This window comes from Crinia signifera, chromosome 4 (genome assembly GCF_055691185.1).
Source record: "Crinia signifera chromosome 4, ASM5569118v1, whole genome shotgun sequence".
In the NCBI taxonomy this organism is placed as follows: domain Eukaryota; kingdom Metazoa; phylum Chordata; class Amphibia; order Anura; family Myobatrachidae; genus Crinia; species Crinia signifera.
The window spans coordinates 1,420,794-1,442,818 of NC_139220.1; the positions used below are offsets into that span (position 1 = coordinate 1,420,794).

General features: G+C 49.3%; 1 protein-coding gene across 8 annotated transcripts in view; it reads right to left on the reverse strand.

The window, feature by feature from the left end:
- The window catches only part of PTPRO (protein tyrosine phosphatase receptor type O), a 463,930-nt gene that overhangs the window by 386,853 nt on the left and 55,052 nt on the right, over positions 1-22,025 (reverse strand). For all 8 annotated transcript variants that reach the window (XR_014473285.1, XM_083180720.1, XM_083180719.1 and 5 more), the window contains exons 4-5: positions 7,175-7,327; positions 1,618-2,067 (exon numbers count right to left, since the gene is read on the reverse strand). Coding sequence is in view for 7 of the 8 variants with exons in the window: in XM_083180720.1 (XP_083036846.1) it covers positions 1,618-2,067; positions 7,175-7,327 (603 nt within the window). In the remaining variant the exon portion in view is untranslated. The remainder of the gene's footprint in view (positions 1-1,617; positions 2,068-7,174; positions 7,328-22,025) is intronic.

The following is a 22,025-nucleotide window of genomic DNA, read 5'->3' on the forward strand; positions in this document are numbered from 1 at the left end:
CCTGTGTTACTCTCAGCACCAGTCACCATTGCTGGGCGCTCTGCACAGTTACCGGTGTGCTCCTGTGTTACTCTCAGCACCAGTCACCATTGCTGGGTGCTCTGCATAGTTATCAGTGTGCTCCTGTGTTACTCTCAGCACCAGTCACCATTGCTGGGCGCTCTGCACAGTTATCAGTGTGCTCCTGTGTTACTCTCAGCACCAGTCACCATTGCTGGGCGCTCTGCACAGTTATCAGTGTGCTCCTGTGTTACTCTCAGCACCAGTCACCATTGCTGGGTGCTCTGCACAGTTATCAGTGTGTTCCCATGTTACTCTCAGTACCAGTCACCATTGCTGGGCGCTCTGCACAGTTATCAGTGTGCTCCTGTGTTGCTCTCAGCACCAGTCACCATTGCTGGGCGCTCTGCACAGTTATCAGTGTGTTCCTGTGTTACTCTCAGCACCAGTCACCATTGCTGGGCGCTCTGCACAGTTACCGGTGTGCTCCTGTGTTACTCTCAGCACCAGTCACCATTGCTGGGTGCTCTGCATAGTTATCAGTGTGCTCCTGTGTTACTCTCAGCACCAGTCACCATTGCTGGGTGCTCTGCATAGTTACCAGTGTGCTCCTGTGTTACTCTCAGCACCAGTCACCATTGCTGGGCGCTCTGCACAGTTATCAGTGTGATCCTGTGTTACTCTCAGCACCCGTCACCATTGCTGGGCGCTCTGCATAGTTATCAGTGTGCTCCTGTGTTACTCTCAGCACCAGTCACCATTGCTGGGCGCTCTGCACAGTTATCAGTATGTTCCTGTGTTGCTCTCAGCACCAGTCACCATTGCTGGGCGCTCTGCACAGTTATCAGTGTGCTCCTGTGTTACTCTCAGCGCCAGACACAATAGTCACCTACTGGAGGCATCGCCAAAGATCCTCTTATAAATCGGCCACTCAAGGAGTCTGTGGCTACACAACATGTCTATCTGAACTGAGATGCTGGAGACAAATAGGATATATGATCACGATGACTGACACCCCATAAAATTATGCCCCTGCTTCTTACCACCATTCTCCATCACCCACCCCATGAACCTTGCCTGCCAATCACCCCACACCCATGTAAGCAGTGTTTTTTGGGGTTCACGCGTAGTGTGATGTATGCACAGTTTACCAACAATCGCTCATTTGCAAAGAAAACTCAAAATGGTTCAGCGCAGCATACAAGCCCCCACCAGGCCCATTCTGCAGGTCTTCTAATAACTATTCTCATTGAAGTAGTAGCAAACTTTAGTAAGGATATATCACAAAGATACATTCAAGGCTGTAATCATCTTAATATCTTAATTGTCAGACTGGTCCCAGAGCAAAATAATGAAGTCTTAGAAGCTGTGGTCTAAGCCTACTAGGGGATAAACCATTGCAGTCCTGACTCGTGTTACCATACGGCTCTGATGGGACTCGCTAACCCCTAGGTCCCCATATGAGATGTATTATCTGCAGTCCTGGATTTACATAGGATACATGGATACAAATGATAAATAATCAGAAAACAAATAAATGGAAATGATATTTCTTCAGCACACTACACAAAATAATATACTAATGAAGTAAAAATATACTGGACATCTCAAACTTACCTTCCTTCTGAATATATATGTTGAAACCATCAAAAGCAGTTGATGGTTTTGGAGGCAACCAGTTGATTAAGACTTTAAATCTGGGAGCAGGAGAATGTGCGTGACTGTTTTCTGACAAGAAGCTTATTAATGTTGGATTTTCATAATCAGACGGAATTTCATTGACAAACCCTTCGCTGTCAGCGGTGACTGTCTCATTTACCCACCAGTATGGCAGAGACGTGGTTTCAGAGCTGCTGTTATCAGAATACCTGTAGTTGGTCCAATTATAAGAGGAGCTGGAAGCTGAACTTTCAAACTGATCGTCAAACATTTCTGATGACTTTTCTCTTTCTGTGCCCAGATCAAATCTTGTTAAAGTCTCTGCAGAAATTCCTTCCCCAGGCTCCTCCATGTTACTGTTGTTTAGGAGAAATATCTGTATGGAAATATTTCGGGGTGGATAAGGTGCTGGAAAAAAAAAAAGTCCTAGTAAGTAAACTCATTGCTGAAGATAGAGGGTGGGCTCAGAGGATGCCACAAGGGTTATACAGTACATGATTATTTTGATCGATCACCTGATCTGATCGTTACAAAGTATGCCTCCTGTTATTAATATTATGAGAGATCAATGTATGTCTGATATTGGTGTAAAGTTATGTCTCCTGTGAGTATTGGAATCAGGACATGTCTTGTATTATGTGTGTAACCTGTAGGTGACTCTGGTTTGAGTTTGAGGTCTGTATTCCCTCAGATTGACCAGCTGTAGGAATCCTTTGAAGGTAGGATGCCAGATAAAGATCTGAGACCCCTCATAAACCATGGCCCAGAAGGACAGTCTCCCCCACCCAGTTAGACCTCTTATCAGTGAAGCCTGACAGTTATCAATCCCTTTGGAACAGCAGACAAATTCTTCTTGTGAAAGGTCCCATATCTATGGACATCCCCTAGTGATCAGCAAGAGAAGGGTTAAAAATCCCAAGGGTGGGAGGGATGAGGGAGTCTGCAAGTATATCTGTTCTGTTTGGCAAATAGGTCACTGTACTTCTTGGGGGATCATCAAGCTTGCTGTAAGCGATACCATTCTGTCATTTTTTCCCTTCTATTTTATTTCTGAATTGCATTTATCTTGTGTGAACTTTTAAAATCATTGTACTATCTTGTAACCATTTTTATCACTTAAAGCTCTGTAGTATTTCTAGGAATAAATAATAAATATTTCCAGTTTCTGATTCTGTGTTCTTAGGACTCATTAGCCTCAGAAGAGAAACGCTACAACATTACCATTTTTATACTGCATTGTGTGGTCAGGTGCGAGCCAAGCCGCTCCTTGCGCAGTTTCAAGCGCTAAAATCAGGTTTTGGCTGGTGGCAGTGAAGCACAAAGAGGGGACCCGAGTGTCCAAAGTGAACCACAGTCACGGCCGGAGCTACTCAGATTGACATTTCGAAGCAGGCGACCGGTGGGTACATGACAATGATGAATCGCATGAAGCTGAGCAGTTATGATCTGAGTAGTGAATATCTTATAAGAAAACTGAGATGTCAGGCCGGCAGTACCCCAACCACGTACAGAGATGTTAGGCCGGCAGTCCCCCAACCACATACAGAGATGTCAGGCCAGCAGTCCCCCAACCACGTACAGAGATGTCAGGCCAGCAGTACCCCAACCACGTACAGAGATGCGAGGCCGGCAGTACCCCAACCACGTACAGAGATGTTAGGCCGGCAGTCCCCCAACCACATACAGAGATGTCAGGCCTGCAGTCCCCCAACCACAAACAGAGATGTCAGGCCTGCAGTCCACCAACCACATACAGAGATGTCAGGCCGGCAGTACCCCAACCACGTACAGAGATGTCAGGCCAGCAGTCCCCCAACCACGTACAGAGATGTCAGGCCAGCAGTCCCCCAACCACGTACAGAGATGTCAGGCCGGCAGTCCCCCAACCACGTACAGAGATGTCAGGCCAGCAGTCCACCAACCACGTACAGAGATGTCAGGCCAGCAGTCCCCCAACCACGTACAGAGATGTCAGGCCGGCAGTACCCCAACCACGTACAGAGATGTCAGGCCGGCAGTACCCCAACCACGTACAGAGATGTCAGGCCAGCAGTCCCCCAACCACGTACAGAGATGTCAGGCCAGCAGTCCCCCAACCACGTACAGAGATGTCAGGCCAGCAGTCCCCCAACCACGTACAGAGATGTCAGGCCAGCAGTCCCCCAACCACGTACAGAGATGTCAGGCCGGCAGTACCCCAACCACGTACAGAGATGTCAGGCCGGCAGTACCCCAACCACGTACAGAGATGTCAGGCCGGCAGTACCCCAACCACGTACAGAGATGTCAGGCCGGCAGTCCCCCAACCACGTACAGAGATGTCAGGCCAGCAGTCCCCCAACCACGTACAGAGATGTCAGGCCAGCAGTCCCCCAACCACGTACAGAGATGTCAGGCCAGCAGTCCCCCAACCACGTACAGAGATGTCAGGCCGGCAGTACCCCAACCACGTACAGAGATGTCAGGCCGGCAGTACCCCAACCACGTACAGAGATGTCAGGCCAGCAGTCCCCCGACCACATACAGAGATGTCAGGCCAGCAGTCCACCAACCACGTACAGAGATGTCAGGCCAGCAGTCCCCCAACCACGTACAGAGATGTCAGGCCAGCAGTCCCCCAACCACGTACAGAGATGTCAGGCCGGCAGTACCCCAACCACGTACAGAGATGTCAGGCCAGCAGTCCACCAACCACATACAGAGATGTCAGGCCAGCAGTCCCCCAACCACATACAGAGATGTCAGGCCTGCAGTCCACCAACCACGTACAGAGATGTCAGACCAGCAGACCCCCGACCACATACAGAGATGTCAGGCCGGCAATCCCCCAACCACGTACAGAGATGTCAGGCCAGCAGACCCCCGACCACGTACAGAGATGTCAGGCCGGCAGTCCCCCAACCACGTACAGAGATGTCAGGCCAGCAGTCCCCCAACCACGTACAGAGATGTCAGGCCAGCAGTCCCCCAACCACGTACAGAGATGTCAGGCCAGCAGTCCCCCAACCACATACAGTCTCCCCCCGGCTGTGGCATTACCCTGCTGGCTGGTTGGGCCTGGTGCTGGTTCTTAAAATATGCGGGACCCCTTTTCATTTTGCCCCCCCCCCCGTATTTTGGGAACCAGACCTGGCCCTGGAGCCTGGAGCTGATTTTCAAAAATCAGCCGAGCCTTATGTCAGTGGTTCTCTGATTTTTTTACAACCAGCCCCGTTTTTATTTATTTTACACATTGCAGCCTGCACGGATCCGACTGATATGATGGATCTGACTGATATGATGGATCTGACTGATATGATGGATCTGACTGATATGATGGATCTGACTGATCCATGCAGACTGCCTATACGAATGAATACGCCATCGGAGATTACAAAGCAGTCATATTTGACTGCTTCGTAAATTACCCTCCGGAACACGAATTTGCATATGGCTAAAACATTCAATCGTATTAAGGATACCAATACGAAAAATCGTATTCTTAGTAAATTTCCCCCATAGTATATGAGAAAAGATGAAGACTAGAGCAATGTAAAGCAAAAGCTACAGTAATTGCTACAGCATTATCAGAGGTGAATGGGGAATAATATGGCCGCCAGATAGGGTTGCCACCTCACTCATCATCGTTCCCACCCCCCCCCCCCCCCCCCCCATACTAATGTGCGTCGAAGGCACGCACACGCTCTCGGGAAAGTGGACGTGGCCTCATAAAATGGGCAGTGTCTATTCAAAAAGTGAGCGTAGTAGTGCTGGAGTACATCTACTATAATATATATATATATATATATATATATATATATATATATATATATCTATATATATATATCAATTTTTGTGCAGGAACTGAGGCCCTTATTCTAGTTCACTCTTTCAGACAAAATATTTCTTAAATGGACAAAACCATGTGCACTGCAGGTGAGGCAAGTGTTACTTGTGCAGAGATAATTAGATTTGGGTGGGGTTTTACACCTGCCTCACCTGCAGTGCACATGGGGGGTTATTCTAGTTCATTCTTTCGGACAAAATCCTTCTTAGATGGACAAAACCAGGTGCACTGCAGGTGGGGCAGATGTAACTTGTGCAGAGAGAATTAGATTTGGGTGGTTTTTTTTTTTCAAAGTGAGATCTATATTGCAGTGTAAAATAAAGCAGTCAGTATTTTCCCTGCACAGAAACAAAATAACTCACCCAAATCTAATTCTATCTGCACATGTTACATCTGCCCCCCTGCAGTGCACATGGTTTTGTCCATCTAAGAAATATTTTGTCAGAAAGAGTGAACTAGAATAAGGGCCTCAGTTCCTGCTGGAGCCTGCACAAAAATAGCCCTGTATGTGTGTGTGTGTGTGTGTGTGTGTGTGTGTGTGTGTGTGTGTGTGTGTGTATGTATGTATGTATATGTGTATATGTATGTGTATATGTATGTGTATATGTGTGTGTATATATATATATATATATATATATGTATATATGTATGTGTATATGTATGTATGTATGTATGTATATATATGTATATATGTATATATGTATTTCCCTAGATGATTAGTGACAGGTGTGTTGGTAGCTGCTCACCTATAAAAGCAAAGTCTGCTGTGAGCTTCAGACCTGATAGCATGCCTGGTATCAAACATTGATGTGATAGCTATGTGTATTGCAGCCATTTTCAGCGATAGTGGTAGGACCTGCAGAACAGTGGGGTCCCTTGACGGGGGCTGCAGGCTTAAATGCATTGATCAATTCATGAACCAAATCTCCACTATTTATTATCAGTTAATTTAGTGTGTGCAGAGCCCATCCAATGTCTGTTTAAACAATGTGGTCACAAGCCATAGGGCACCCCAAAACTAGGAAAGGTGAGTGCCGATGTTAAGTGTATATAATGTGTATATATATATATATATATATATATACACACACACACACACTGCTTAACTATTTTCAGTACCTAATAATGGCTGGGCAGGGCTGCGCTGGCCATGGCAGGAGGACCAGCGATATTCTAAGCAGCAGCAAAGAGGGGGCCGCAGTCAGTCCGGATGATGCTGGCACAGCGTGGCCGGCGGCAGCACGGCACACACGGGAGTCATAGCGGTGCTGGTGGGCGAGCGGTGGCGGGCCTGCAGGACAAAGACTTGCGAGATGATGACATCATCATCTCGCGGGCATCATGCTGCGGAGGCAGGTGCAGCGGCGGACGGGGGGGGGGGCGCTGTAGTAGGTACTGGGCTGGCCACTGGGGAGAGGATGGAGGGCTGGAGGCTTTTTCAGATACACGGATTCCTGGAGACTGAAAAAGCCTCCTTGAGGGTTGCCACCCAAAACGGGAGAATCCCAAAAATCCGGGAGAGGTGGCAACCCTACCGCCAGATCTGACTGACCAACACATTATGTGCATTTGTGAGTTATTTAGAAGACTTATATATACAATAAGGAAGCTTGAATACAATAGAAGGTAGGCAATCTATCTGTACACTTGGATAATGTAAAACACCTTAATGCTTCTGTAGTTTCTTACCTGTTCTGTGCTGTTGGGGGACATGTCCAATTCCACTGCTTTCAACTAAGGTACTTTTATTAAAAGAGGCTTCGGACACGAGCTGGAAGGTGATATTGCTGTAACAGGTTCCAGGTAGCCAGTGATTAAACACCGTTTTGCCTTTGAAGAAATCTGTAAATGATATTATACGCAACACATTAATGCCATGGACAGAACTGATTACTAGTGTCAGGGTAACACTCGCACCAATTAGCTGCATGTTGTGCCTGGTGGTGAATTTTAGGTTACTTTGATGGTGTTTCTTCTGTGTTCTGCCATATAAATGTAGTATCATCTAGGACTGTTCACCAGAGAACAAGGTTCTCCCAAATCCATGCCTAAAGCGAGGCGCCTACCATATGTAGTTCTCCTCCCACTTCCCCATAAGCCGGTTGGCGATCATTGTTCCCATAGTGATTGCTGTGCTTTGTATCATTGAATCAGATTGCGGGCCATGGTGAAGTAGTAGTAGTAGTACGTTTATTTATAAGGCGCCGCAAAGTGTCCGCATCGCCGTACATAGCAAACAAAAAAAAAAAAAATTACAAGGTAACGTACAGGGTTTGTTGAAAAATACAGTATGAATAGGGGTATAGCTGGTAGAACTAAAATCAGCATCAGTTCAGAAGTAGGTGTGGAAATTGTCGAGGAGACTGAAGATGAAGTAGAGGAAGGGAAGAACAGGACAGGAGCACAGGTGAGGTAATGAGGTAGGGTGAGTACGTGAGGCAGGAGGACCCTACTCATAAGAGTTAACATACTAAAAATAGGTGGGTGGACGAACGAAAAACAACAGGATAAGTAGGAACGGAGGGGAACGGAGGCAGGATAGGAGGATCAAAAAGAGGTTAGGAGGAGGGATAGGCTAGTCGAAAAAAGTGGGTTTTGAGGGAGTGCTTGAAGGAGGTAAGGGAATCAGATAGCCTGATGGGTGGCGGGAGGTTGTTCCAGTGCAGGGGGGCAGCGCGAGAGAAGTCTTGGACACGGGAGTGGGTGGAGGTGGTAGACCAGTATACCCGGCTGTTTGCTGGTTACATTACTATGATTAGTAAGTAATAATATACTCAGTGACTCCACAATATAATCTTTTGTTATCAATGCTTAGAATCGCAGTTACTGCTGTGGTATGTACTAAGGTGATCTCTGAATAATAAACCTATTGGGACAATGACTAATACAGTGACCAGCAGATATGATGGGAGATCTTCCTACTGTGTAGTACAGAAGAATAAACACTGAGGGCTAAATTTACTAAGGTCTAATGGCTACGAATGCAGCCATTCGTACCCATTCTGTCTGAAATACAGGCGAGGCCCGGTGGCCGACTGATCTGCCGTATGTATACACAGCTGGGTCAGACTTATTCGGCAGCCATGAACAGCCAATCAGCTGTGGAGCTCCCCGGATGCCGCTGTTGATTGGCCAGTGTATGACTTCACCAGCAAATCCCAAGTTCAGGGGGAGGAGCCCCAAGTGCGGCTCCTCCAGTACGTTATGGTGTTGTGACACGCCGTCGGCGGGGGTAGGTAAACACCTTGAGTCGCTGGATACTCTTGGTTCCACACCGGTTCTTCGCCATGTCGGTCGCAGAGAACACACCACCCTAGGAACTCAAGCAAGGCGCCCAGCAGGTACAACTACTTACGTTTTATTTAGTGTACAGGTAAATCAACAATTGTCATACGTGTAAACGCCCTGAAACAGCTTAGCACTATCCTACTACCTTACACCTGCCTAGCAGGTTACCTGCTTCTTATGCATCAATAATTTCACATTCAAGTATGCCGCAGCACTGGAGAGTGGGAGCACACATCCTGCAGGCCGTGAACCAGGTTCGGGGAAGATGGTGCCCTCACTCGGCAATACTACAAACCATATGTGGGTCTAGCCACCTAATAGATGGGATAACGATATGCACGGAATATAATGTAGACAAAGTACAATTAATATGAGACACACAATGTGACCTACAAAACTTATCTATCTAACACTGTCCTGAATGAATCTCTCCTAAGTGTACGCCCTAGGATGCTGTCCCGGGATGAAGGATGAATCTTGTAACTCCAAATAAGAATATAAACAGGCTCCTGGCAGTATGAACTTCAGGCCACCATGACGGCAGAGTTCTCCCTCTCTGTAGGTGCAGTAACAGCAGCGTCTCTACAACCAGAGGCGTAGGGAGGGCGGAGCCACCGGAGCACACGCTCCGGGCGCAGTGTGGGCGCAGGGCGCCGCCCCCCCTCCGCAGATAAGGTGGAGTCCTGCTGCCCTGTAATAATTCATTTCGCACAAGCAGGGCAGCGTGCGCCGGCGGCTGCCCTGCCCGGCGCCTGCTCACCTGGTCCCTGCCTGCCGCCGCGACGTGATGGGGTCACGTCACGTGACTCACTGCTCAAGTCTTCACTGCTCAGGCTGCTGCTGCTGCTGCTCGGGCCGGCTCCCGGGCAGCGCTGAGCAGCAAAAATAAGAATAACGAAGACTCCTCCCAGTCCCCTGCCTCTACAGAGAATGTCTCCTCAAGGTACATTTTTTTTTTTTTAAATAAAGATAAAGAATTAAGGGAATAATCATGGGGTCTGGGGGTTTGGTGGGGTCCGGGGGGGGGGGGGGGGGGGATCTCTCTGGTTTATGCTGCTCTTCTCAGGGTGAATTTTAGTTTTTACTAAAGATAAATAATTATTGGAATAATCATGGGGTTTGGGGGATTTGTGGGGGAGGGGGGGTGAATCTCTCTTATATGTGTCTTATATAGCGCAGCAGATTCCGTTACAGTGTCTTATATAGCGCAGCAGATTCCGTTACAGTGTCTTATATAGCGCAGCAGATTCCGTTACAGTGTCTTATATAGCGCAGCAGATTCCGTTATAGTGTCTTATATAGCGCAGCAGATTCCGTTACAGCGTCTTATATAGCGCAGCAGATTCCGTTACAGTGTCTTATATAACGCAGCAGATTCCGTTACAGTGTCTTATATAGCGCAGCAGATTCCGTTACAGCGTCTTATATAGTGCAGCAGATTCCGTTACAGCGTCTTATATAACGCAGCAGATTCCGTTACAGGTTCTTATATAGCGCAGCAGATTCCGTTACAGCGTCTTATATAGCGCAGCAGATTCCGTTACAGTGTCTTATATAGCGCAGCAGATTCCGTTACAGCGTCTTATATAGCGCAGCAGATTCCGTTACAGTGTCTTATATAGCGCAGCAGATTCCGTTACAGCGTCTTATATAGCGCAGCAGATTCCGTTACAGTGTCTTATATAGCGGCAGCAGATTCCGTTACAGTGTCTTATATAGCGCAGCAGATTCCCTTACATTATCTTATATAGCGCAGCAGATTCCGTTACAGTGTCTTATATAGCGCAGCAGATTCCTTTACAGGGTCTTATATAGCGCAGCAGATTCCGTTACAGTGTCTTATATAGCACAGCAGATTCTGTTACAGTGTCTTATATAGCGCAGCAGAATCCGTTACAGTGTGTTATATAGCGCAGCAGATTCCGTTACAGTGTCTTATATAGCGCAGTAGATTCCACTACAGCCTCTTATATAGCGCAGCAGATTCCGTTACAGTGTCTTATATAGCGCAGTAGATTCCACTACAGCCTCTTATATAGCGCAGCAGATTCCGTTAGTGTCTTATATAACGCAGCAGATTCCGTTACAGTGTCTTATATAGGGCAGCAGATTCCGTTACAGTGTCTTATATAGCGCAGCAGATTCCGTTACAGTGTCTTATATAGCTCAGCAGATTACGTTACAGTGTCTTATATAGTGCAGCAGATTCCGTTACAGTGTCTTATATAGTGCAGCAGATTCTGCCACAGCGTCATATATTTCAAATGTAACATGCCAACATATGTTAGCCACGCCCCCAATTCATTACCGTGGGGGGGGGGGGGGGCGAAATATGACCTTGCTCCGGGCACCATGGCACCTAGCTACACCGCTGTCTACAACCTTAGGCCACCTCCAAATAAACATGCACTGAATGAAGGGCTGGTTCCCTTTAGTTTAGTGGGGATCCCGTGGGGCTGTCCTCACCCTGCTTGGGGTATTCCCTGGGTGCCCGGCGTTACAGGGGCTCTGGTGCTTCCATGGCTGTCACCCCTTATTCTCCTGGTGGGGTGCTGAGGGTGACATGGGGTGTGGGCAGGAGTAGGTGCGCTCATGGGGGGCAAAGGGGTGTCCTTCCGGGTATACTGCGTTGGTGGCAGGGAGTGGATAGGGAGGCAGGCCTGGGGTGACCAGCGGAGGGGGTACCTGGCATCAGCAACAAGTTGCAGGCTCCTGCCAGTCACGATAGGGTCCCCTGGCGTCTGGACGGCTGGTGCAATCTTCTGCAGGAGGGCACGCTAGTGTGGGCGCTGCTGATGCAGCGTTGCCGCACCTCTCCTGACCGCTGGACTCTGCGCTGGCTTCTCCCTGCTGCCGGCTGCTTCACTCGCCCGGCGTCTCCTCTTCTTTCCCCCGATGTCAGCTGGCTCTCCGGCGGTGTTGAGGCTCTGTCCCCGCCTCCCCGACGGAACAGCTCCGTTCCGCTCTCCTCTTCTGCCACGCGTCACCACTCTCTTCCTCTCTCTCCCGAACACCAGCGCCCGTGCGTCCTCCTGCTCCTCGACCTCTGCACCCCACAGGTACCTCCTCCTCCTCCTTATTGGTCCCCCATTGGCTGTCAATCAGCCTAGGGACCCGTTTTCGCGCCCTCTACTGAACGGGGTATTAACGGCTTGAAGATCGCGGTCCTGGCGGCATATAAAACATGGTTGCTCAGCAACCCTATTAACACGGCCCCCGCTGGACAAATTGGTCCAGGTCGGGGTGCCACAGTGTCAGGACAGCTTTTTTTTATTTTTAGACTTGTGGATTGCCAACTTTGGAATAAAGAGGATGCCATCTTCACCAGAGGCCATGGTAAGTATAATTTGCTTTCACAGGTACCCTAATGGATTAGTACTGGAGAAGAGGAGAGGCCTACTGTGGACCCTATAGGTAAGTATGTTTGAGTGATTGTGGTGTTCTATATCTATTTTCTACAGTGTCTGTGTCATTTTTGTGGAACTATAATATCCAACTGGCCCTTTTGATGCCCTGCATCTTGGGACTTGTGGTTCTCCAATGGAGGTTTGCTGGGACCTGTAGTTCCACATCTTAACCCAATAGTTATGAAATCTAATTTTTACACTTTATGGTTTTCAGCCCGGTGCTCACTGCCCAGGGGCACCTGCAACAGCACCAGGCTTCAGCCCGTGCTGGAGACGCCATGGTTGGTGGGCGCTTTATTGGGGGCCCTGCTGAGCAGTCAGGGGTTAATGCTTTGGTTGTAGAATCAGCCTGCTGGCTGTTTGGGCCTGGTGCTGGTTTTCAAAATACAGGGGGACGCCTACTCAGACCACAGTTTTTTGCCCCCCTGTATTTCTGCAACCAGCACCAGCTCAATGAGCCCAGGCCTAGTCATTGGCAGACAGGGGGATCCCAAGCCTTTTTTAAATTATTTATTTCTATTTTTTTACTTTGGCCAGCATGGCCCGGATCTGTACAATACTGGTGGTTTGTACATGTTTGGCTGGCGTATTTTTGGCACCAAAACACCAAAATACGGCTCTACCATCGCACCAGAGAATCTGGTCTGTGGCTTACCGTAATCACCGGGCCTACATATACCCAGGGCCAGTGCAAGGCTTCTCAGCACCCTAGGCAAAACTTCAAGCTACCCCCCCCCCCCAAGTCCCCTGTTTTTCCTCTGCACCCTCCCCTTTGCCACCCACAATAGTACAAGGAAGAGGGGGCAGCAGATTAGGGAAGTACGCCTCAAGGGAAAGTATGGAGGAGAGGTCTTAGATGTTCCACAGTCACCACCTGCATTAGGTAAAACAGGAATCCTCATAGACATCCTTGATTTTTTGATTTGCAGACTTGGTGGCGCCCCCCAGATCCTGGCTGCCTAAAGCTGCCTAGTGGTAGAGCCGGCCCTGCATATACCGGACATACTGTAATAGATTGTAAGCTTACAGCAGGGCTCTCTTACCTCCAAGTCTCTCTGTTGTTACCAAGTTTGTTTTATCTCTGTTTATTGTAAAGCGCAACAGAATCGACTGCACTATATAATAAACTGTTAATAATAATAATATTACTGTATTACTATACATATACTGCAGTGTGTGTGTGTGTGTGTGTGTGTGTGAGAGAGATCTGCCAGACATACTGTATTACTATACATATACTGCAGAGTGTGTGTGAGAGAGAGAGATCTGCCAGACATACTGTATTACTATACATATACTGCAGAGTGTGTGTGTGAGAGAGAGATCTGCCAGACATACTGTATTACTATACATATACTGCAGTGTGTGTGTGTGTGTGAGATCTGCCAGACATACTGTATTACTATACATATACTGCAGAGTGTGTGTGTGAGAGAGATCTGCCAGACATACTGTATTACTGTACATATACTGCAGAGTGTGTGTGTGTGTGTGTGATCACTGGGCCTACATATGCCGGACATACTGTATTACTGTACATATACTGCAGTGTGTGTGAGATCACTGGGCCGACATATGCCGGACATACTGTATTACTATACATATACTGCAGTGTGTGTGTGTGTTTGTGTGTGTGATCACTGGGCCTACATATGCCGGACATACTGTATTACTGTACATATACTGCAGTGTGTGTGTGTGTGTGTGTGATCACTGGGCCTACATATGCCGGACATACTGTATTACTGTACATATACTGCAGTGTGTGTGTGTGTGTGTGTGATCACTGGGCCTACATATGCCGGACATACTGTATTACTGTACATATACTGCAGTGTGTGTGTGTGTGTGTGTATGAGATTACTGGGCCTACATATGCCGGACATACTGTATTACTATACATATACTGCAGTGTGTGTGTGTGTGTGTGAGAGATCACTGGGCCTACATATGCCGGACATACTGTATTACTGTACATATACTGCAGTGTGTGTGTGTGTGTGAGATCACTGGGCCTACATATGCCGGACATACTGTATTACTGTACATATACTGCAGTGTGTGTGTGTGTGTGTGTGTGTGTGTGTGTGATCACTGGGCCTACATATGCCGGACATACTGTATTACTGTACATATACTGCAGTGTGTGTGTGTGTATGAGATTACTGGGCCTACATATGCCGGACATACTGTATTACTTTACATATACTGCAGTGTGTGTGTGTGTGTGTGTGTGCGAGGTCACTGGGCCTAGATATGCCGGACATACTGTATTACTTTACATATACTGCAGTGTGTGTGTGTGTGTGTGTGTGTGTGTGTGTGTGTGTGTGCGAGGTCACTGGGCCTACATATGCCGGACATACTGTATTACTGTATATATACTGCAGTGTGTGTGTGTCTGTGTGTGATCACTGGGCCTGCATATGACGGACATACTGTATTACTTTACATATACAGCAGTGTGTGTGTGTGTGTGTGTGAGAGATCACTGGGCCTACATATGCCGGACATACTGTATTACTGTATATATACTGCAGTGTGTGTGTGTGTGTCTGTGTGTGATCACTGGGCCTGCATATGCCGGACGTACTGTATTACTGTACATATACTGCATTGTGTGTGTGTGTGTGTGTGATCACTGGGCCTACATATGCCGGACGTACTGTATTACTGTATATATACTGCAGTGTGTGTGTGTGATCACTGGGCCTGCATATGCCGGACATACTGTATTACTGTACATATACTGCAGTGTGTGTGTGTGTGATCACTGGGCCTACATATGCCGGACGTACTGTATTACTGTATATATACTGCAACATGTGTGTGTGTGTGTCTGTGTGTGTGATCACTGGGCCTGCATATGCCGGACATACTGTATTACTGTACATATACTGCAGTGTGTGTGTGTGTGATCACTGGGCCTACATATGCAGGACATACTGTATTACTGTACATATACTGCAGTGTGTGTGTGTGTGTGATCACTGGGCCTACATATGCCGGACGTACTGTATTACTGTACATATACTGCAGTGTGTGTGTGTGATCACTGGGCCTACATATGCCGGACGTACTGTATTACTGTACATATACTGCAGTGTGTGTGATCACTGGGCCTACATATGCCGGACGTACTGTATTACTGTACATATACTGCAGTGTGTGTGTGTGTGAGATCACTGGGCCTACATATGCCGGACGTACTGTATTATTGTATATATACTGCAACGTGTGTGTGTGTGATCACTGGGCCTACATATGCCGGACGTACTGTATTACTGTACATATACTGCAGTGTGTATGGCGCACACTGTAGCTGCTAATTATGTATCCGTCATGGGCTGGCCACAATCACTCTGAAATCAAATATTTGCAAACCGGCACTCCAGAAATCCTGCTTTTGCCCCTTACTGTCTGTCACTGTGTCCGCCTGACTGTATAGCTTTTGAACATTGGCAGGTACAGCCCAGTATAGTGGGTATATCTCATTAGATAGTACTGTTGTTTCTCTGCAGTTTATGGGGTCTGAGTGTCAGGAGAGAATGATATGGATTTGTCTCAATAAACGTAAACTGAGATACAGCATTCATGGAATGTAATTTAATACAGTACAGTAAAAATATTTTGTAAATGCAGTACTCCACAGATAAAATAGAAAGTCGGGGAAGTAAGGATTACTTCCTAGGTGATTCATCGCGCCCTACGGGCGCTCTTCACACCGTCGTAAGGGGCTGCGCCCCCTTAATTTGTGAACATTTGTATATGAGAAAGATGGTTAGAAAGTAACACCGATGGCTGATTAGGCAGGAGGTGACATAAATCACCTGACAGGGTATTGTCTAATCGCTGTGCCCAACTATCCCCCCACAAATGACATAACTCTCTTGTTGGATAAAATTGGCCACAGCAGCCATCTTTATTGAACAATACAATTTTAAACAATAATCCAAAAACATTCCCACGGAAGGTGGTCCCCGAGGCCCTCAATAAATATATATCCACACCTCTAAGCACTTCCAGGAGCTCTTACCCCCAGCCGATAGCGATTGGCTCGAGGGCACCAATTGTACACACCCAGTGCTCATTAATTAACCTCACCCAGGGGAGTCCAGCCCCCTCATGGGGCCCTCCCCGCCGCATAATTAAGCCTCAATGCCACCAACCTCGAGGACCCCCCTCCGCACAGGCCACTGTGACAAAAAGACATCCTAGCACATATTCTACCTAAACTATAAAAAAAATAGGGAAGGGTGGGTGGGAGCTGTTGAGAAAATCTCCCAGTGACCCCTATTTCCTGTCTGAACCCTGCTTATAAACCCCTCCAACACCCCGTTAAGCCCCTCCCCCTATGACCCTCTCCTTAAGCACTCCTCCTTTGACTAACTGCTAGTCAGCTCCCTACAAACCCTGTCAGGGGAGCCTACCCCCAGGCTTTGCCTCCAGTCCGGCTCCTACATGACAGGGTATTGTCTAATCGCTGTGCCCAACTATCCCCCCACAAATGACATAACTCTCTTGTTGGATAAAATTGGCCACAGCAGCCATCTTTATTGAACAATACAATTTTAAACAATAATCCAAAAACATTCCCACGGAAGGTGGTCCCCGAGGCCCTCAATAAATATATATCCACACCTCTAAGCACTTCCAGGAGCTCTTACCCCCAGCCGATAGCGATTGGCTCGAGGGCACCAATTGTACACACCCAGTGCTCATTAATTAACCTCACCCAGGGGAGTCCAGCCCCCTCATGGGGCCCTCCCCGCCGCATAATTAAGCCTCAATGCCACCAACCTCGAGGACCCCCCTCCGCCACAAAGCACGAGGTTAAACCCTTAACCCCGTGCGCCCCCCCCCACATCCGGAACGCTGTTTCTATTCCCTCTTGTAGTCCCAAAGACCAAACATCTATCCCCACAGCATTCAGGTGCACACCGTCACCTCTCCAAAATGCCCCGGCACCAGACTCAAGTTCCCTGTGCCTCACCACAACAGCCCCGTTCCTGGCCATAAAACGCCCAATTGCCCTGTTAACTTTAATCCGTGCCTTATTGAGCTTGTCAGCCGACCTCGCATCCCTCCAATAATGGCGTGGCACGATATCCGACCAAACCGTGATCAATTCCGGAAACATTGCCCATAAACGTAGGAGATCAAACTTGATATCCCGTATCAACTCCCTAAATGGTCTGCTCCCAAGGTCATTCCCGCCTACATGCAGAACTAATATGTCGGGAACCCTATCGAGCCGAACAAAACGGTGAAATTCCTGCAGCACTCCACTCCATACCATACCGCGTTTCCCCAGCCAGCGAACCACTGCCTCCTCTCTATCCAAACCCAGCTGGCGGCCGTTCGGTCTGACATCCGCCCGTAAAGCTCCCCAAAAGACATAGGAATGTCCTAAAATCCAAATCAGGCACGGAGGCTGCCCTAAAACAGAAAAAACACGGTCAACCTCAACAATCCCCTAAACGAACATAAGACCGAAAGCGAGACGATTCCCACCGCCCAATACGCTTAATCAACTCATCCCCAAATCCCATTCTAGCAGCCTCAGTTGCGGCCCCAATGCGGAAAGAGTGACCCGCGTATTCCTCCCCCTTGAGGCCCAACGTCCGCAGGACTGCTCTAAACACACTTGTGAACTGAAACCGTGATAAAAAGGATCCATTCGCATGCATCAGCAAAGGATCCCTTTCCCTGCCCACTCTGACCTCCTTAAATATCCTCAGCCGTGCCACCGGGCACATATCCGACCCTGGTACAGAGAAGAGAACTACCTTCTTCCCCCTCCCTAACTGATCCGTCTTAGACCTCCTCACCACTAGCTCCACCCTATCCGAGTATAAATCCACATCCTCTCCTAACAAACCTCCCGGCCTGGACACGCTTGGACTCACGAGCTCCCCAATCCGCAGTGCCCCGAAGAAGGCAAGCGAAAAAGCTACCCCAAACAACCTTTCCTCGAAATTGGAACTACAGACCTCCCCTAACTTCATGCCCATATTCTGTAACAACTGGAAAGACACCGGCCTTCTCTGATCCTGTACGACATGGCCTCTCCTCCAACCTTTCAAAGCCTGCGCAATCAGGAAATTCTTAGTGACGTCAGGCCTGCCGCCTGCACGAAACCCAAAAGCCAATCCCGCCATGCAGCGCGTGATTTTTGCCACTGACCAACCAATCTCCTTACAATGGCCTATATATAGCAAGACAGCCAACTCGTCATCATCCTCCTTCAGACCTACTACCTCACGCCATTCTGACCAGATCCGCCATTCCTGATTGTATGCCGACCACGTATTCGGGGCCAAGGATTCCCTGATGAGCTGGTCGACTACCCGTCCAGCAGAGCCCAGAGCCGACTCGGGAACCCGGTCCCCTCCCTGTCCGCCTCTGGTGCCAACTCCCGAAAACGCTCCCACTGTGAACGAGATAAAGCATCCGCAATGCCGTTAGAGACACCAGGAACGTGCCTAGCCACAACCCACAAATTCAAAGCCAGACATTCCAACACTAACTGCTACAAAATGGTGACCACTGGCGGTGAAGATGCCGACAACTGGTTAATAGCCATGACAACCCCCAAATTGTCGCAGTGAAAACAAATCTTCCTATTCCGGAATAGCTCCCCCCAAACAACTACCGCAACCAAGATAGGAAACAACTCCAACAATGCCAAGTTTTTTACCATGCCTCTCTGCACCCAAGACTCCGGCCACCGGCCCACACACCAATGTCCCTGGCAATATGCCCCGAACCCAACACTCCCGGCCGCGTCTGTGAAAAGGTCTAGCTCAGTAGCGACGCACGTGTCTGACATCCACAAGGCTCTGCCGTTAAAAGCTTCCAAGAAAGTTGCCCACACCCGCAAGTCCCCTTTCAATTCCCTACCTAATCTGACGAAATGATGAGGAAGAACCACCCCTGCCGTCGCTGCTGCCAGCCTCCTGCTGAAAATGCGGCCCATAGGCATAATGCGACACGCAAAATTCAATTTGCCCAGCAAGGATTGCAATTCCCTCAATCTAATCTTCTTCAACAGCAATGCCCTCCCTACCTCGGCCTTCAAACCCAGCAATTTCTCCTCGGGCAAGCGGCACTCCATATTCTCGGTATCAATGACAATACCCAAAAAACTGATCACCGTTGCAGGGCCCTCCGTCTTACCTGGAGCAAGCGGGACCCCAAAGTCTGCCGACACCCTTTCAACAGTCCTCAACAATAAGTCACATACTACTGTCCCCCCAGGACCAATACATAAGAAGTCATCTAGGTAATGAATAACTGAACTACACCCAGAGACATCCTTAACCACCCACTCCAAAAAAGAACTAAAGGCCTCAAAATAAGCACATGACAAAGAACAGCCCATCGGTAAACAACGATCAACAAAAAACTTCCCGTCCCAACAACATCCCAACAAACGCAAACTGGTTGGGTGAACCGGCAGCAAACGGAATGCCGATTCAATATCAGTCTTTGCCAACCTGGCCCCTTTCCCAAACCGCTTCACCCACTGAACAGCCGCGTCAAATGATGTATAAACCACCGAGCAGATGTCGGGATCAATGCCATCATTGACCGACGCCCCTTTTGGAAACGATAAATGGTGGATAAGGCGAAATTTGTTCGCCTCCTTTTTAGGTACCACCCCCAATGGAGAGACTATCAAATCTGGCCAAGGTGCTGACCCAAAAGGTCCGGCCATACGACCCAGCTGCACCTCCTTAAGCAGTTTTTCCTGCACCACCTCTGGATGCTCCCTCGCAGACTTCAAATTCCTCCTAAAGCTCCCTGAAAACTGCACGTCAGAGGGTATCCTAAAACCTTCCCTAAACCCCTCCTCCAACAACACGGCTGTCTGCTGGTCAGGATACCTATGCAGATAGCCCAGCATCCTTTCCAGTCGAACTGGTGTCTCCCCCTTTTGAATTACCGTCCCGTGACTTCCCTCTGAAGCATTTATTTGCACCATGGGTCCCTCCACACGAGGAACATTCATGTTTAAATTTGCATTTTGCCCCAAACCGACATGACCCGTCATTAAAGGCAAAGCAGAGTCCCTTCTGCATGGCCGTCCCATTTGTGGCCTCCCTCGGCCCCCCCCCCGTCCCCACGAAAGGGCTGCCCACTTTTTGTGGGAGCCGTCACCTTTAACCATAAAGCGATATCCTTATGGTCCCAACGTATGTTAGGGCGAACCGCCTTCCTCTGCCTAAACTGCTCATCGTACCTGAGCCAAGCCAAGCCCCCATACACACGGTATGCCTCTCCTATCGCATCCATGTAACAAAACAAGCCTGAACAATTGTCAGGTGCCTTTTCCCCAATCACACTAGCCAAAATAGCAAATGCTTGCAACCAGTTCGTAAATGACCGCGGTATCAGCCGATACCGCCGCCGTTCCTCCTCCTCCTTCTTCTCCTCCTTACGGGGCCTATCCAGATTAAAACGCTCTAAAGGGAGCAATGAAAATATATCGACGTACTCCCCTTTCCAAATCTTCTCCCTCACCTCCTGCTTCAGGTGGGCCCCCAAAGGACCCTCAAAGCATACATACACCTCCCCTTTCGCAGTGTCACTGAGCCTCCCACTCTCCTCCTGCGTCCCAACACTGCCCCCTTCTGCCCCTGCACTACTGCTACCTTGCTCGCCACCGGATACCGGCACCCCGCTGCTCACCGGCACCCCACTGCTAACCGGCACCCCACTGCTAACCGACACACTATTACTGACTGGCACATTAATGCTAGCTGGTGTGCCTGCATTCTGCGGCACCCATGCTGCCGCCGGGGACGGCCCCGCCCCCTGCCGCAAACCCACCAACCAATCTGCAAACCCACTCAATAATTCAGTAAAACCTCTACTCATTTCCCCTTGGAGGGCTAACCCTCCCCCCCCCCTGACTCTGCGCTAAAGCATTAACAGACATAGAGACAGACTCACCAGGCTGCCTGGGGGCTGTGAACCCAGCAGCCGCAGGTCCAGTGTCCTGACGAACTCCAGCCAATGAGGAAGGACCAGGTATTTCTCCATCATCTGCTGACGCTGCCATCTCTCTTCTCCTGTCATCCCGACCCTCAGGTACAGCACCAGCCGGCGTGACCTCGTTGGAGGCGGAGCCAGCTGTGCGCCTCTCGCTCCGTGTACCAGGCCTGCGGTCCTCAGCCTGTACTTCTGCCTCCCTGGCACGACTCACCCCGCGCTGGGCAGCAGCATGCCCCGCATGCCCCACCGCACCAGGTCCAGTACCACGCGACGCCGGATCTTCTTGCACGTGGGGGGGATCCCCCCCGCGCGGAGGGTTCCGCCTGCTGGTTGGATTCCTCCCAGACCTGGTCCTGCGGGCGGAAGGTGCCCGGCCCGCAGCCTGGCCTGGAGGGTCCCTAACGGGGCTCCGTGAACGGCGCTGAACCCTGGGGGACACAGATGGGCTAAAGCGCTCCGGAGGCCTGGACCTCCGAGGCCGTGCACCCGCTGGAGCAGCCTCTTGCGTTGCTGCTCCCAGTCCCCCCAGCAGACCTGACATCTGCTGCTGCAGCCACTCAGTCCCTCTGGTGCCAGCTGCCTCCCTGAGGGCAGCAAGCGCAGCGGATACCTCTGCATCAGCGTTGCCTGGGGAAGCCATGGGAGATGTCACGCTGCTTAGCTGTTGAGAAAATCTCCCAGTGACCCCTATTTCCTGTCTGAACCCTGCTTATAAACCCCTCCAACACCCCGTTAAGCCCCTCCCCCTATGACCCTCTCCTTAAGCACTCCTCCTATGACTAACTGCTAGTCAGCTCCCTACAAACCCTGTCAGGGGAGCCTACCCCCAGGTTTTGCCTCCAGTC